At 30.3% G+C, this 16,030-nt stretch overlaps 1 protein-coding gene across 1 annotated transcript; it reads right to left on the reverse strand.

The window, feature by feature from the left end:
- LOC136205952 (E3 ubiquitin-protein ligase RGLG4) lies at positions 1 to 15,689 on the reverse strand. Its single transcript, XM_065996825.1, has 11 exons — positions 15,212 to 15,689; positions 8,326 to 8,410; positions 7,816 to 7,956; positions 6,723 to 6,836; positions 5,917 to 6,014; positions 5,020 to 5,099; positions 3,993 to 4,098; positions 2,856 to 2,983; positions 1,629 to 1,755; positions 458 to 514; positions 1 to 353 (listed from the first exon to the last, which is right to left on the reverse strand). Exons 1-11 carry the CDS (start codon positions 15,458 to 15,460, stop codon positions 270 to 272), a joined length of 1,269 nt encoding a protein of 422 aa, XP_065852897.1. The 5' UTR covers positions 15,461 to 15,689; the 3' UTR covers positions 1 to 269.
- Between the last annotated feature and the right edge of the window lie 341 nt (positions 15,690 to 16,030).

Consider the following 16,030-nt stretch of genomic DNA (forward strand, 5'->3'; position numbering starts at 1 on the left):
TTTCTAAAAACCTGTTCTTTTCCTAATAATAATGCAACCTTTTTCGTTGATGTACTTTTACAAAATAACACATTTCGTTTCGGAGACCTACTAATACAATACATCATTTGCTCAACAACACATTCCGTTTGGAAGACCTACTAATACAATACATCATTTGTTCAACATCTCTTCGGACAGAAATACAAGTAGTTAACAATTACGTCTTGATGCCTAAAACTAGAAAAGCTCGAAATATGTACTCTTTTCACATTCTAAAGTAGTGGCATTTAAGCAAACAGCCTGAGCCGGTTGGTGATTGGCCGGCGGCATATAGGGCAATTTGATATCATTGATCCACACTCTCTACAAGTCTGCACCATTTAACCATTTGGTGAATGTTAGTTAATATTAGATTAGAATGAAAAATGGTATCAGAAAAGAAGAAAATAATCAAAAGCCATCTCCGATTCATTACCATGTGACCACAGTTGAAAGCCAAGTCCTTGCCGTTGGTGAGGCAAATAGGGCAAGCCTGCATTCATGTTAGAACTTAGAACCAAATTATAGAGAAAGCTAATCAATGAAAGCCCATTGTCCCTCCGGAGAAAACAACTGGTTTATTTCTATTTCTTGAACTCGCTTAAAATGGTCATTGAATTTCAATTTGTCTCGATAAAATTCTCGAGACTTTGGTTTGGTGTTAAACTATTGTATTTGTTTTGCAAATTTTACCCATAATTTTTTCCAATAGACAAACTTTTATTGATCATGGATGCAATACACAAGGATTTGGTAAATTTTGTGTAATCATATCATTTCTTTTGATATTATAAGCTTTAATCTAGTTGGTTAATTTCTAACGTGGACACCACATCAGGATTCCAATACTTTTCGTCTGAAGTTATCGGAGTGACTTTATTGAATCAAGATCTAAAGTTCGATGACTTTAGTGAGACAAATTAAAGTCCAGTAACCATTTTGAGACAAACTTCAAAGTTCAGTAACCAGCCGTACATTTAACCCTTAAACTTGTATGGTCTAAGTTGCCAAATTACTAGGGTAATTTTCACTGCTATCTATCCACTCACAAATTTATGAAACTTTTGGATGGTGAAGTCACTAAAAGTATACATGTTCACGGGTTTGGATACCGATCCCTCTTGGCTACTAGTCTGTATCTAATGGCTGGATTTGGACAAGTTAAAATGATATTAGACTCGGTCCGCCTAAGTTATTTAAAAAAAAAGGCGGCCCGGTCGCACTACACGTCCCCGCTGAGCGAGGGTCCGGAAAAGGGTCCCACCACAAGGGTGTACTGGGCAAGCCTTCCCTGCCAATTTATTTGGCAAGAGGCCGCTCATAAGACTCAAACCCGTGACCTCTTGGTCACACGACAACAACGTTTACCGTTGCGCCAAGGCTCGCCCTCGCCTAAGTTATTTACTTCTAGGAAAAATTTGAGACTTTTTATAAGAGGCTGACCGGTATATTAATATTACATATTCTTTTATACAATATAATTAAAAACGAAAAAATATACAAGGAGCTTGGGCTGGGTTGAATGTTTTAGTGGTAAACCCGTGAGGTCTTTCCAGCCCGACCTATGAACAAATCTAATGAAAGGTAAAAAGTAAACGTTACCATACCTGTGTTCTCTCATCTACAGTGGATGATGAGAAGTTGCTTGATTCACGCTCTATCACTGTTGGCCGACGACTGTAAGGCACTGGAGGAGGCCTTGGTACAATCTTTTTGGCTCTTCCGGTGGTACGTCTGCAGATGAATGCAGTTAATTGAATAAGCATTTGCATCTCACCGAATCAAACATATTATGAAAGGAGAGATACATATAAAAAGGAGATCCTACGCCTATTGCTAAATCCTAAATGGAATAATATCTATTTAATGAGACCCAAGACATCCATATAGAAGCATAATATCTATTTAGATACACTCGAAGAATAACCTATTCTTTCTCATAATGACAATGTATATAAGCTTATTCTGGTTTGATCCGATATGAAATGAACTTATAATCATGGAATCGATTCAATTATCAGATCTTACAGTTCATAATTTTAAGGCATTCTCTTTTTGGACGGAACATATTTACTAATTCTTTGATTCTATTTAGTAGGACGGATCAGCCATACCAATCAGCTGTTGATAGCTTCATATGTTAGCTACCTAGAATTTGAAGGGTAAAATGCACTGCAGTTATTTAAATGTGTGTTTTACAAGAATTTTTTTTTCAATAAAATCACTAAATTTCACATTTCATTTTAATAAATTCATTTCAGTTACTTTGTGTATATAAAAACTAACATGAATGTTGATATTGTAGTCCCTATGCCACAGGGCAGGGCACACACATGATTGCCATGTTAACCATAAAAGTTATATATGTTCGGCATGACACTTATTTGGCATATGCAGTCAAGTGTCTTTTTGTGACGTGTCAATATTTCAGTGAGTTTTTTTACCCAAATTAGCCGGTATAAATTTATCGAAATCAAATCTGAAGTTGAATGATTTTATTAAAGAAAATGAAGTCTAATAATTTTGTGAAACAGAACCAAACTTCAGGTCATCCATGCATTTTGCCCTGAGATATGCAACAATCCCAGCATTTGAGAACATTAAAAACTGACATTCCAACAAAACAGTTGCAACATGATATGTTGGGATCTATGTTGCACGAACACTCCTTTTCAATGGCGTTTCTGCATTTTGTATCTATGTCCGTTTTTAGGTTATTTTATGAATGTATGTTTTAAAAATAACTTTTCCATGCAACATAGGTAGGGATACATAGCTGTGACAGTCACTTAAATTCGGATAATATATGAATGAAGAGGTTTAGTAGATCCTACCCAACAATGCCATACTCGAGAGCTGCTTTGAATTGGAGAGGAATCTCCATCAGTGCAGCGAGAGCAAACGCTGTTTCTTTCGCAGATGGAGTTGTATTTTTGGACATAATCTCTGTGAAATTGACAAACTACACATAAAAAGAAAAATTTTAACACAATGAAAACAGATTTTGAGGGTAAATTACATTCATGCCCTTTGAATTATAAGGATACAAACATTATGGCATCTCAACATCAGTTATTATTAACATAAAAATCTTTCAGCTTTATATTTCCAAGTCAATTTTACGAAATGATGAGGGGTAAAATAAGCATTTCACCATAATTTACAGTCACATGAGTAAAAAAGAGTCAATGGTGTACTCAAACATGTCAAGGTTATCATATCGTTTTTTTTTATGAATGCTTGTTTATTTGGAATTTAATGTTATATAAATGTAAAGTTTAAGGATTTTATAACAAAAAGTGAAGTCTATGAGCAATAATGTTAGTAACACTATAGTTTAGGAGACAATGGTTGTATTTTAAAAGCTTAATACATTATAGACCCCTGTACTTAGCCAATAATCTGATTGGCTTCCTGAAAATCTCTCATAGACAGAACTTGTTTATATTGACATGATTAATTCTCTCTAAGTCCTACAAGACGGAGTAAGTGGAGAATTTTGGCAAGTTGAAACGTATAGCACTTTAAGCAAGATCAGGAGATAATAGGTTACTTTACGAAAGTTAAGATGGCCAATAGGTCACTTTAAGCAAGTTCAATGGGATCAATAAATCATCTTAAGTAAGTCCAAAATGTCAACAAGTTATTTCAAGCAAATTCAGAAACTAACCAAAAAATCTCCAAAAATTCAGAGAGTCCACTCCAATCATTTAGCCAAACACAGACCACCATTGACTTTTATCAGATATTAATATGAAGTGCCCTTTAACTATAAGCTTTTAGTTCAATTGGTTCGATAATATGGTATATGAGCATCTTTGACCAAGTGATCAAAGATTCGCTTCGTATGAGGGATGTGTCAGATATTAACTTAAATTTTTAATTCAATTGGTTGATGATAATTTTATATTATTATTATTATTTTAAAAATAATAAAAATAAAAAATAAAAAACTTCTAGTAGTAGAGTACCTGAAAGTTATCAAATTCACGTGTTGGGAGTTTGTCATCAAATTTCTTCATGTCATCCCAAGGTCCATCACCAACACCAACAAGAATTATTGAAAGAGGGTATGAGCTACAATGGAAACATACATATTCAGCACAAACAGATTCGATAACATCATATTATTTGCTCAAACTTTTTCAGAATCACTCTTAAACCATACTGTAACGATCCAGTTAGGAGTGTCTTGTGTCGGGATAGAAACTTAAGTACGGAGTGGTCCTACAGAATGATGATGAGACAAGAGTGATTGGTGCTTATTAGTAAGGTGGATTTATAATACATGTATACACGTTTTAAAGACGTGAGGCCTAGAGTGTCGGATTTGAACCAAAACTTACATAACAATGTTAAGACATATAAGCACAATAACTCTCAAATGTTGACATACATTCATAGTACCTGAACCATGACGCTATTAACAACGTGGTCTCTCAACTTCGCTTTTTGACATGAAATTCTTAAATTTTACACTATGGCCTAATACATTTCTAACTTTTTATACTTGTCCAAAAATGTAGATTCCCCTATACTTTTGAAATGTATCCGGTGAACTTGCTTAAAGTGATCTTTTGACACCCTGGACTTTTTTAAAGGAACTTGTTTAGAGTGATCTATTGGTCCCTAATACTTACTTACTTACGGTTATGTACACTTCAACTTGTCCAAAATTTCCCATTACTCGGCCACGTAGATATAAAGGGATCAATAGGGCATTTTACACAAGTTTAAAGGGTAAATAGAATGTTCAAAATATATAGAAGGACAGTTGACTTTCCTGGAGGCTAGAATTAGGCCTTACATTATTGTAGCATCAAAATGCAAGTCAATAAAAATCCGTTAGAAAAAGAATGACCTCGATAAATTTAACTACATCTACATCGTTAACTCTCTTTTATCCACATCACTATAAATTATGGTAAATTACCTACATTACCCTTATATAATTTCTTCTTAAGCAAGAGAAAAGTGAGGTTATGTAACAGGGTGCACCTTGCATCCACAATTGATTTAATTGTTTTCTCTTCCTGTGGGCTAAGCTCCCTCTCGCTTGTGTCGATACTTCTCGTAACCTTCACAAATTTATAAGAAAAAATGTTGAAATTTGACATATAAGATTGTAGGGTTAATTACATTTATGGGCCTTCAACTATTAAAAATGAAACAAAATTATCACAATTCTTTATTTTCCAACGACAAATCCCGCGCCTTTTGATTTTTATTTCTTCTATTGTCCTTTTGTTCTGAAATTAGCAAATCCATTATCGGAGATACCACTTGATATTACAGTTTTTTTTGCTTAATACATCAGGCTGCTTACCCTCCTGAATTTTGGAGATACCTCATTAACCCAATGAACTTGATTTTAATCACCTATTGGCTGTCCAAACTTGCTTAAAGTGATCCATTGACCCCTAAAAGTGATTATAATGATCTATTCACCCTCCAGACTAGCTTAAAGTGAAGCACGCTTTAATTTATCCAAATCTCTGTTATTTGGCCACATGGACTTAGGGAGCTGTTAAGACATTTTAACAAGTTTAAGGGCTAATTAGAGATCTCCAAAATTTAAAGGGTCAATCGGAAAATCTGGATAAGTGCACGAGGCCTTGATGTATTAAGCATGCTTTTTTTGTTTGGCTAACTTATAATGACCTATTGCACCTAAAGTGGTTATAATGATCTATTCATCCTCTAAACTTGCTTAAAGTGATGCAGATTTTAACTTATCTAAATCTTTCTTATTTGGCGACACGTGGACTTAGGAGCTATTAAGACATTCTAAACAAATTCAGAGGCTAATGAAACATCTCCGAAATTTAAGAGCCAAACTGGATAATCTAGATAAATACATGAAGAAAGGTAAGCAAGGTAGAGTTTTTTTTGGACCTGTCCGTCTGCAATGATAACCAATACATGGTATTGGCCTCTACTTTTTTCCACAATGTCCATCGAAGCCTCAATCACCGGTGCATAAGAGGTTGGCCCTTAAAACAAATACATTTTATCTGTGAAGATGTCACTCTTGAAATAAGCATCACAAACTTAATAGCACAACAGCTAGATAAGATAACCAAAATTCATTTCTTTGGCCTAATAGATCTTTAGTTCCCATACTATCTAGAAAACTTTAATGACCCCTTCAACATTTAAACTATTCATATTACTCTTTTGTAAAATGCTTCAAAGTAAATAGGATTAACTCTTTAAGTTGTAGGAGTAAGAGAACATTTGGAAAAATTGATAGCATATCACTTTAAATAATCAATTTAAAAAAGTCTAAGGAGTTGATCATAGTCAATCCAAGTTCAAACATTCATATTTAAGATGCATAGAAGGAAATTTGGTATCTGTTTAAAGGTTGATAAACTTCACTTAAAAAGGATAAGATACTAAAAATCGCGGCTTTAAGTTTTTTAGTAATGGTTAATTGAATCTAAATGTACAAAATAGTACCATTTTAGTCTCAAGGTTTGTGAAATGGTGCAATTATAACCTTGTCATATAGTTGTTAAAGGTGCGGTAAGGCACTAAGGTGCAAGTGAGGCGTACAAGGCGAGAGCCTTTTGTACAGCGCCTGGTGAAACAAACACCAAACTTCAGTGATTACAGTGAGTACTATTTACCTGTATTTACTTAGTGCCAGTGGCAATTACAAAAGACGATCTTTTATGGCAAGGTAGAAAAAGACCAACCTGAGAGTCGTAAGGTGGGAACAATCTTTTTGTAGCAAGATAAGACTTCTTCAAAACCATGGCAAGGCGAATGATCACTCTGAAAGCTGAACACCTCTTGATCGTGAGTAGTGGCTATATATAAAAAAATGTATCAATCCAACAAAATAAATGAGAATGGAAATATAGGGATAATTACATTCACGGCCCTCCAACTATCAAAAACACATAACATAATAGCAACAAGTGGCAAATACTGGATTGGTTTGCTTAGGCAATTTTATACGTCCGTGCCTAAAAAAATTAATTTAATTTATTTTTTTTTTACTAAATCGAACTCGTTCAAATATACATGTTATTATTTGAATGGTCCGGAATCAAATTAAAATAGATTTGAACTATAAAAGTAAGATTGAGTCGTTTTGAACAAAATTTATCAGCTATATATATATTGTTGGCTTATGACAGTGTCAAGCAATTGAGTTACGTAAATAATAAATATAATTTTTTTTGTCATATGACTGTCACGTTATTCGTAAAAGTCGATCATTTTCAATGTGACGGTCACATCACTATTTAGGTGGTTTTTTCTATCTGAAATGGTCGGAATTACTTTAATGAAATAAAAATGGAAGTTCAAGATATTAACTCCAAACTTTGGTGACCATTGCAATTAACCCTTTATTGAAACAAATAAAGTCCGGTGACATTTTTGAAACTGGCCCCAAATTCCAATGGTCTTTGGTACAATTTACGCAACGATTTCATTCTATTTTTTTTATGGCAAAATAGTTCACCAGTTTGAATTTGACTCAAAAAAAAATTGATTTGACTCTTTCAACTATAATGCTATCTCATTAGTCCCAAAACTTTCTTAATGTGACACTGATTAATCCCTTATTGCTACGTGAGGATATTTGAACAAGTTGAAATTGTCGGAGATTAATATAAGATATATGATTGGGTCTTAACTATCAGTTCGAGCTTTTAGTTCAATCGGTTCCATGACAGAAATGTGGATCATTTTAAGCAAGTTCGAGTATTTAAAGTACGTTCAACAAGAAAAATAAAAAACTATAACGAAAATAAAGTTGAAGGGAGTAGAAAAAATTACCATCACCAAAGCCAAAACAAGGAATTAAGTTGTCTTCATCAAAGGGAGCCAAAGTCTTTCCAATAATAGATATGGCCTTCTCATATGGATTTGGTGTATCACCAATGGCATGCAGGCTACGGTTGTTGAATGAAACTTTCCCTTTAAGAACAAAATCAATCCATTGGCTACTTCATTTCATACATAGTAGACAAAACTTCACAACAAACAAACATTCATGGAACTTATCATAGCATTATTTATCTTATCCACATCTGAAATTGCAATTTTAAATTTTGAAAAAAAGGATTTTCTAATTTTTTATAGTCACATCAAACATATAAAAGAAAATTGAATCCAAAATTTAAAAAGTAATTTCAAATTTAGATGAAATGAATACCATTTTAATCACCGAGTTTTATATTCAAAGCGGACTTTTTTTTTTTTTTTTTTTTTTTTTTTTTTTTTGTCACCAGAACCTTAATATGTGGAATTATAATTTGAAGTAAGGGTCAAGAATTTATAGCATACCAGTCCATTCATTGCTTTTAGTGAAATCAATGCCAACAATGAGATTTGATGATTCCAAACCAGCTTCTTTCAAGGCTGCTGTGACCTATAAAAGAAAAGAGCTTATTATAAATTTCATGACCTCAATGATTATAACTCCAGACAATTAATATTGAAATGTTGGTTTACATGATAATAATAATAATAATAAGGGTTAATTATAAATAACTACCATGTGGTTTGGCCGATTTGCAGACCTTTACCTATGGTATTTTTTTTTTTTTGCAAACGCAACCCTATGGTTTGCAAAATTTTGCATTTGAGTTCACTTTGTCAGAATTTGGTCGATAATGAAAATTTTCAAGAGTTAAATGATATTTTAAGCAACTTTAATTTTTCAACATTTTAGGTTTGAGGTCATTTATTTAGGTGGTGTTTTTTTTATGAGAGGGAAATAAAGTGTTTAGAGAGAGAAAACTCTAAAAATGATGGTTTTGAAAAATTAAGAATATGGTTTCATAGTAAATATGATACTAAATAAGTTTAATTTTTGAAAATTTTCATTTTGAGATCGTTATCAGCCAAATTTGGCAAAATAAAAAAAAATGTAAAATTTTGAAATCACAATGTTGTGTTTGAAAAGAAAATACTACAGGTACCGATCTGTAAATCGGCCAAACCACAAGGTAGTTATTTGTAATTAACCCTAATAATGAAATTGTCAAAGTCAAACAAAACTATAAAAGTGAGTATCTTCATCCCTTTGCTAATTATATGCAAAGGGATTGTTTATTCTTATGTGGTGTATTTTATGCATTTTATTAAGGGGAAAGTTCAAATAAAACCCCGTGGTTTCACTAATTTTCAGATAAAGGACTGTGGTTTACTTTTTGTCAAAACGATGACTGAGGTTTCACACTTTTAATAATGCTATTAAAAATATCTTTAACGACCTGAAAATGAAAATTTTCAAGAATTAAAGTTGTTCAATTCATATTTTCTATGGAACATACATTTTCGATTTTAGAAAATCATCTTTTTTGGAACTTTCTCTCTAAACATTAACTTTATCTCTCTTTACTAAACATCATCTAAATAATCTCGAAATAAAAAAATTGAAGAATTAAAGTTGCTTAGAATATTAATAGTTCTTAAAATATGTAATTTTTGAAGTTGTTAAGGGTGATTTTAATAGTATCAATCGAAAAAGTCCTTATTTTGCTAAAGTTGAAAACCTCAGTTCTCGTTTTGACAAAAAGTAAACCACAATCCTTTATCTGAAAATTAATAAAACCACAGGGGTTTTATTTAAACTTTACCCTTTTATTAAAATATAAAAAGGGAAAGGGAGTAATTTATAATATAATATTAATTTTGTATAAATAAAAGAGTAAATAATTTATTGTTTTCTACATTTTTATCTAACATATTGTTTAATCCTTGACTTTTATTCTATTCAACCATTTAATTTTTTTATAAAAGAATTAAATTATTTAATAATTCAAATATTTAAAGGACTAAACTATTAAGGGTTAATTATAAATAGGGTAAATTTCAAAAAAAAACCCTTGTGGTTTCGTTCTTCCAAAAAAACCCTTATGGTTTGTTTTTACAAAAAAAAAAAAAAAACCCCGAAAAACGAAAAATGGCTTAACACTGTTAAAAAGCTGATGTGGCATAAGGGTAAAATTGGAAAATCGATTTTTTTTCCCTCTCTCCATTCTTCTTCTTCCTCCTCCTTCTTCTTCCTTCTTTTTTTTTTCTTTTTTTTTTAAGTTTTGGAAATTTCCATCTGAAAATTTCGAGATTTCTTCGGAAATCTGAAGAATTTCCAGATTTCCGATGGAAATCTGGAAATTCCAGAATTCCGTCGGAAATCTGGAAATTTTCCAGATTTCTGGAATTCCCCAATCCCTACAATTTCTTTTGTTATTTCTTATTCTCTCTCTTCGCCTTTTGTTTATTCGTTCAATTTTGATACTGCGAGTCTTCTATTTGTTTTCCGAGGCACACTCCACCAACGCGGCTACTTGATTTAACAGCAAGTCGCATTCATATAACTCACCCTTCTCCTTCCTCTTCTCCTGTGGATAACAGTGATGAAAAGTACCACACAGAGCAAGAAGAAGATCATGGAAACCAAAAGTTCTCTGAATTTTCTTCTTATTATTCTTCTATATGCTATTACTTGCACTGCTAATTACAGTGATTTTGAAGTGCTTTTGAAGCTTAAATCCTCCATGATCGGACCTAATGGCTCTGGCCTTCACGATTGGTCACCGTCGCCGTCGTTTTCTCCTTCTGCTCATTGCTCCTTCACTGGAGTCACTTGCGATACGGATTTTGGAGTTGTGTCTCTTAACATTAGAAAAAAAAGAAGAAGAAGGGGGAGGAAGAAAGAAAAGGAAGAAGAAGGAGAGAAGAGATGAAGAAGAAGGAGAAGGAGAGAAGAAGAATAAGTAGGAGGAAGAAGGAGGAGGAGAGATAGAAAGGGGAAAAAGTAAAAAAATAAAAAAAAAATCGATTTTCCAATTTTACCCCTGTGCCACGTTAGCTTTTTAACGGTGTTAAGCCATTTTCCGTTTTTTTGGGTAACGACATAAACCACATGGGTTCTTTTTTTGAAAGAACATGAAACCACATGAGTTTTTTTTGGAATTTACCCTTATAAATAACTACCCTGTGGTTTGGCCGATTTGCGATGTGGTACCTGTGGTATTTTTTTTTTGCAAACGCAACCCTATGGTTGTAAAATTTTACATTTTTTTTACTTTGCCAAATTTGTCCGATAACGACCTCAAAATGAAAATTTTCAAAAATTAAACTTGTTTGGTATCATATTTACTATGGAACCATATTCTTAATTTTTCAAAATCATCATTTTTGGAGTTTTCTCTCTCTAAACATTTTCTTTCTCTCTCATAAAAAACAACACCTAAATGACCTCAAACCTAAAAAATTGAAGAATTAAAGTTGTTTAAAATATCATTTAACTTTTGAAAATTTTCATTTTGAAATTGTCATCGGCCAAATTTAGCAAAGTAAAAAAAACATGTAAAATTTTGCAACCATGTGATTGTGTTTGGCAAAAAAAAAAAATACCACAGATACCACATCGCAAATCGATCAAGCCACATGCTAGTTATTTGTAATTGACCCAACTATTAAATAAACAATCAATGACTAAGGATTATCATTTTTTACATTAAAATTAAATACTCTTACTCAAAATATTAGGACTAAATAATTTGAATAGTGAGAAATAAAAACTTTTAAATTTAAATTTTAAGTGGATAATTACACTCATGGCCATTAAACTTTACCAATTTTAATATTGTGGTCATTGAACTTTACATTTATTTAACATTGGTGGCTACTCAACACTTTAAAACAAATATTGACGGTCTCAAAATAAAAGATTTGAAGATTGAAAAAAAATTAATTTAGATTGAAAAAAAATTAATTTAGATCTCGATAGCTAAACGTTCATATTATTTTGTTAAATTCAAGTAACTGTACGTGAATAGAAACTAAAATTTAACAGAATAATATAAATAATGTGTCACGTTTCGTTATCAAAATTTAAATTTAATCTATTTTGTAAAAATTAAGTTTAAATTAATTATATTTTATATATAAAACCGAAATTGATACTCTTATAAAAAAATTTAAACACATTTTGATACTTTATCACCATCTTTTAATCCCAAGAAAAATTAATTTTGCTGTTCTTTCATAAAATAGTCTGATACATGATTCTCATCTTTATCAGATTTTTCTATTGTTTTACTTTAAACTCTATTTGGAGATGTTTAGTTACTGCTTTTTAATCTTTTGTTTGTTTTTTCATTTTGAAAATGAGAGTTTTAAATGTTTAATTAGATACCTTATGTTTGTTTTTTGTAGTTTAAAAACATGGAACCTTTGCACATTTTCAAACAAAAACAATAAACCGTAATAGGAAACAACAAACAAGTAAAATAAATGGGTCATTTATAAACTATTTGATAGTATAAAGTATTTGGTTATAATTAAAAAAAATAGTTGATATAAACAATTGAGTTTTAATTTTATTTATTTTTTTATCATTTTCTTCAAATTAAATTAATACATTAAATTCAACAAACCCATTCGCACGCAAGAATTTAAAGTTTACTGACCTAACAAAAAAAAAAAAAATCAATGTCTGTCTTTTTCATCGCACGCAAGAATTTAAAGTTTACCAACCAACAAAAAGAATCAATGCCTTTCCTTTTCAGTTGAATTGGGATTTGTGTAAATAATTTATTAATTTTTATATATTTTTATCTAACACATTTTGAAATATAGATTATAACCAAATATATCTTAATTTTTATTACCGTTATAGTATGGTACAAAATAAACATGTAACTTTATTATTTTCTGTTTATCTATTTAAATATAACAATTAAAAATTTAGAAAAAATAGGCAAAATAATCAAATGATTAATATTGAAAAAAAAAATTTATAATATGTTATTCAAAATAAAAATTTAAAAATGTATTAGGTAAAAATATGAAAACTAATCAATTATTTACCCTTACAATTTTCCATCAACAACAAAAAAAAAAAAAAAAATACATATATTTTAACATTAAAATTATGTAAGTTTTTATCTCAAAAAAAAAAAAAACAAATCATGTAACTTTTAGTCACCCTATTAATTTTGGATGATTTAATCTATTTAATAAATTTAATAACCATAAATTTAATAGTGACGAACATATATATATTTAGATATTGTTTGATAAAACTAAAAATTAAATGTTAAAAAATAAAGTATTTTAGTGTTTAATATTATAAATACTATAAGTATTAAATGATGTAACTATTTGATCAATATTAAATATTGAATATAAAAAATATTAGTTCAAAATGACACTGTTTGATAAAAAACTTCTTGAAATAAAATTAAAGGTTTAAACCTTTTTTTGATAAAAAAAACTTCTTAAAATAAAATTAGAGGTTTGAACCAATTTATAGGTTTTGACTAGTCAAATCTCTAATAGTTATGTTTGGTGAACATGGATTTGAAAGAGCTTATTGGATAAAAAAAAAAAACTAATCTTGAAAAAATTGATTTTATGAGCTTCTTCAATTAGTTTATTACTCTATTTTTTTTTTTTAAATTGCGCATAATGCGTTTACATTAAAGAAGAAAGAAAAATTCTCACCCCATCCGGATGTGATTCGAACTCATGATCTTCATAGTCATAGGGAAGCTCTTAACCACTAGGCATTTTTACCCCTAATTATTACCTTTTAATCTCAAATAAATATTTTATTATGTCTTTACTTGTTATTTACCCAAACAACTATTAACAATCAGCTAAGTTTTACTAAATAAATTTACACAATTAGCTAGTTAAAGCAGTTAACCAAAAAGATAATATGTAATAAGCTAACAACTATTTGCTAATCAGGATCAATGTTTAACTTAAAATGTCAACGTAAAAAACATAAAAAAATTTAAAATATTAAATTAAATATTTTGATTTATCAAAATAAGTAATTTTTAATTTAATTAATTAATTTAAATAATAAAAAATCATTCTTATCATACACTAAAATTAAATAAATGACTAATATTATATTTTAGTTTAAATGATTAATTTTTCGTAAAGGTATCCACTGCCGTCTAGTTTAAATGATTAATAAATCAGAGACTAATAATCCCTAACAAGTCAATATCTATCTTACAACATTATCCAACGGGTCAGTCCACTAAGCAAACAAAAACTCTTGGCTACTTTTCCTTTCAAAAACAAAACTGTGGTTTTTTTTACGTAGGTGGTTTTACCCAGGGATTTACATATAATATTTATATATTTTTTGTTTGTTTGTGGTTTGTAAATTTTTATTTTTTATTAATTTTATTAAATTTAACCGAAAATAATTTTAAAAACTTTTTGAAAAAAATAAAGTTGTTAAATATTTTTTTAATGTTTTTGGAAAAAATTAAATTAAAATTGTTAAAACAGAATAATTTAAAAAAAAATTATTTTGAAATTCAACGGTAACATATCAACCTAAAACTGTCTTATTTTTTAAAAGGAAAAAAAAAAACACATAGAGGAGCATCTCCAAAACCACAATATTTATATTTAAAATTTGCCATTTGTAAAATTACACGAGGTTTCATCCTCTATAAATGTAAACTTTTTCACTAAAATAGTTACTAAAAAAATAGTCATATTATTAAAAAAAAATTCACTAAAATGTGTTTATATCTTTCTAGACTTGAGAGGTATAAACGGGACAAAAACAATACTGAAAAGTTTCGTTTTATATATTTTGGGGTAAATTACACCCATAATTAATACTGTTTACACGATTTTAACATTATGGTTGATGAATTTTAGTTCTTAACTATATGTTTACTCAACTTTACATTTTTTTAATAACGGTGACTACTCAACGCTTAAAAACGACTGTTGATATAATAAAAAATTTGAAAAGTTAATAATATTTTAAAAAATTTTAATTTTAACTTTATTTGATTGAGAGTGTAGTTTTTTTTGGAGAGAGCGGTTTTAGAAAATAAAAAAGTAATTTTATTGTAAATATCGTTTTTAATAACTTTAATTTTTAAATATTATTATTAAAAGTCATTTTGATAAATTAGTTAAAATTGAATAATCATGAGTATTAAAAAAGGTAAAAATGAAGAATTGAAATTTAATAGCCATCATATAAAATAGATAAAGTTCAACGGACATTGGTGTAATTTACATTTTTTTTTTGTCTTGTAGCCAAGTTTGGATGATTTTAATTCTAATGAAAAAATCTGTATTTGTAACTTTCGAACCAGATGAACAGCGATATTTATATTTGCATTTCCACAAGAAAATTAAAAAAAAAAATTGCAGAGAGAAAGAGAGGAACCTGTTCCAAGGAAGAAAACTGATCTGGAATGAAACCATACTTTTGCTTGATGGAGTTTTTCTTTCCAAAACCAGTCGATGATGAAGTTTCTTTCGACATTTTATCGCTATTTCTATGCGAAGAAGCAGAGTAGACTGTAATCTGTTTTTTCCTACTAATCTCCTTCAGATCTCCGCCTTCGTCGCCGTCAATACTGCGGCTGAGATACTTGTGCTTTGGTTTAAGCAGATATGAAACCACCCCTCCCATCTCATCTTCTTCGATCGAATTTCAGATCTCGCTCAAATGAGGGGGTAAAATAGAGAGGATTTGATGAGTGGAAACAGCTGAAATTCTTTTTCCGATCAATAGGAAGAAGATCGAATCGATTCTTTTGTGATTTTAAGGGAAGGATTGCGTGGATTGCAACTACGGAGAATCTTTGGTTACTTCTCTCTGGTTTATCTACTGCAGCTTTGATGCTTCTAGTCTTTCTATATGACTGACTATATTATATTGGATTGGAAAGGAGTCCTAAACTTTATCTAATACGGGGTAAATTACACACATGACCACTGAACTTTACCCATTTAAGATTGTGGTCATTTAAGATTGTGGTGAGTGAAGTTCAATTCTTAACAGTATGGTTACTGAACTTTACACTTTTTTAACATTGATGGCTACTCAACATCTCAAAACCACCGTTAAAGGTCCGAGCCTTTGTTTGGGAGTTTGGAGGTTAATGGATGTAAGAGTTAAAGGAAGTAATTGAAAGGGAAGGGAAGTGATGGAATGGAAAGTTAAAAGTTAACATTGTTTGGGAGTTTATAGGATGTAAAT

Source organism: Euphorbia lathyris, chromosome 9, assembly GCF_963576675.1.
Source record: "Euphorbia lathyris chromosome 9, ddEupLath1.1, whole genome shotgun sequence".
Classification (NCBI taxonomy): Eukaryota; Viridiplantae; Streptophyta; class Magnoliopsida; order Malpighiales; family Euphorbiaceae; genus Euphorbia; species Euphorbia lathyris.

Bases quoted from the DNA above. Each gene is read 5' to 3' on its own strand.
- LOC136205952 (XM_065996825.1), bottom strand. From the start codon at position 15,460: ATGGGAGGGGTGGTTTCATATCTGCTTAAACCAAAGCACAAGTATCTC. The intron at 1,756-2,855 runs GTAGGATCTACT...ATTCATCTGCAG, and splicing joins CTCGAGTATGGCATTGTTGG to ACGTACCACCGGAAGAGCCA. The intron at 515-1,628 runs GTATGGTAACGT...ACATGAATGCAG, and splicing joins CTGTAGATGAGAGAACACAG to GCTTGCCCTATTTGCCTCAC.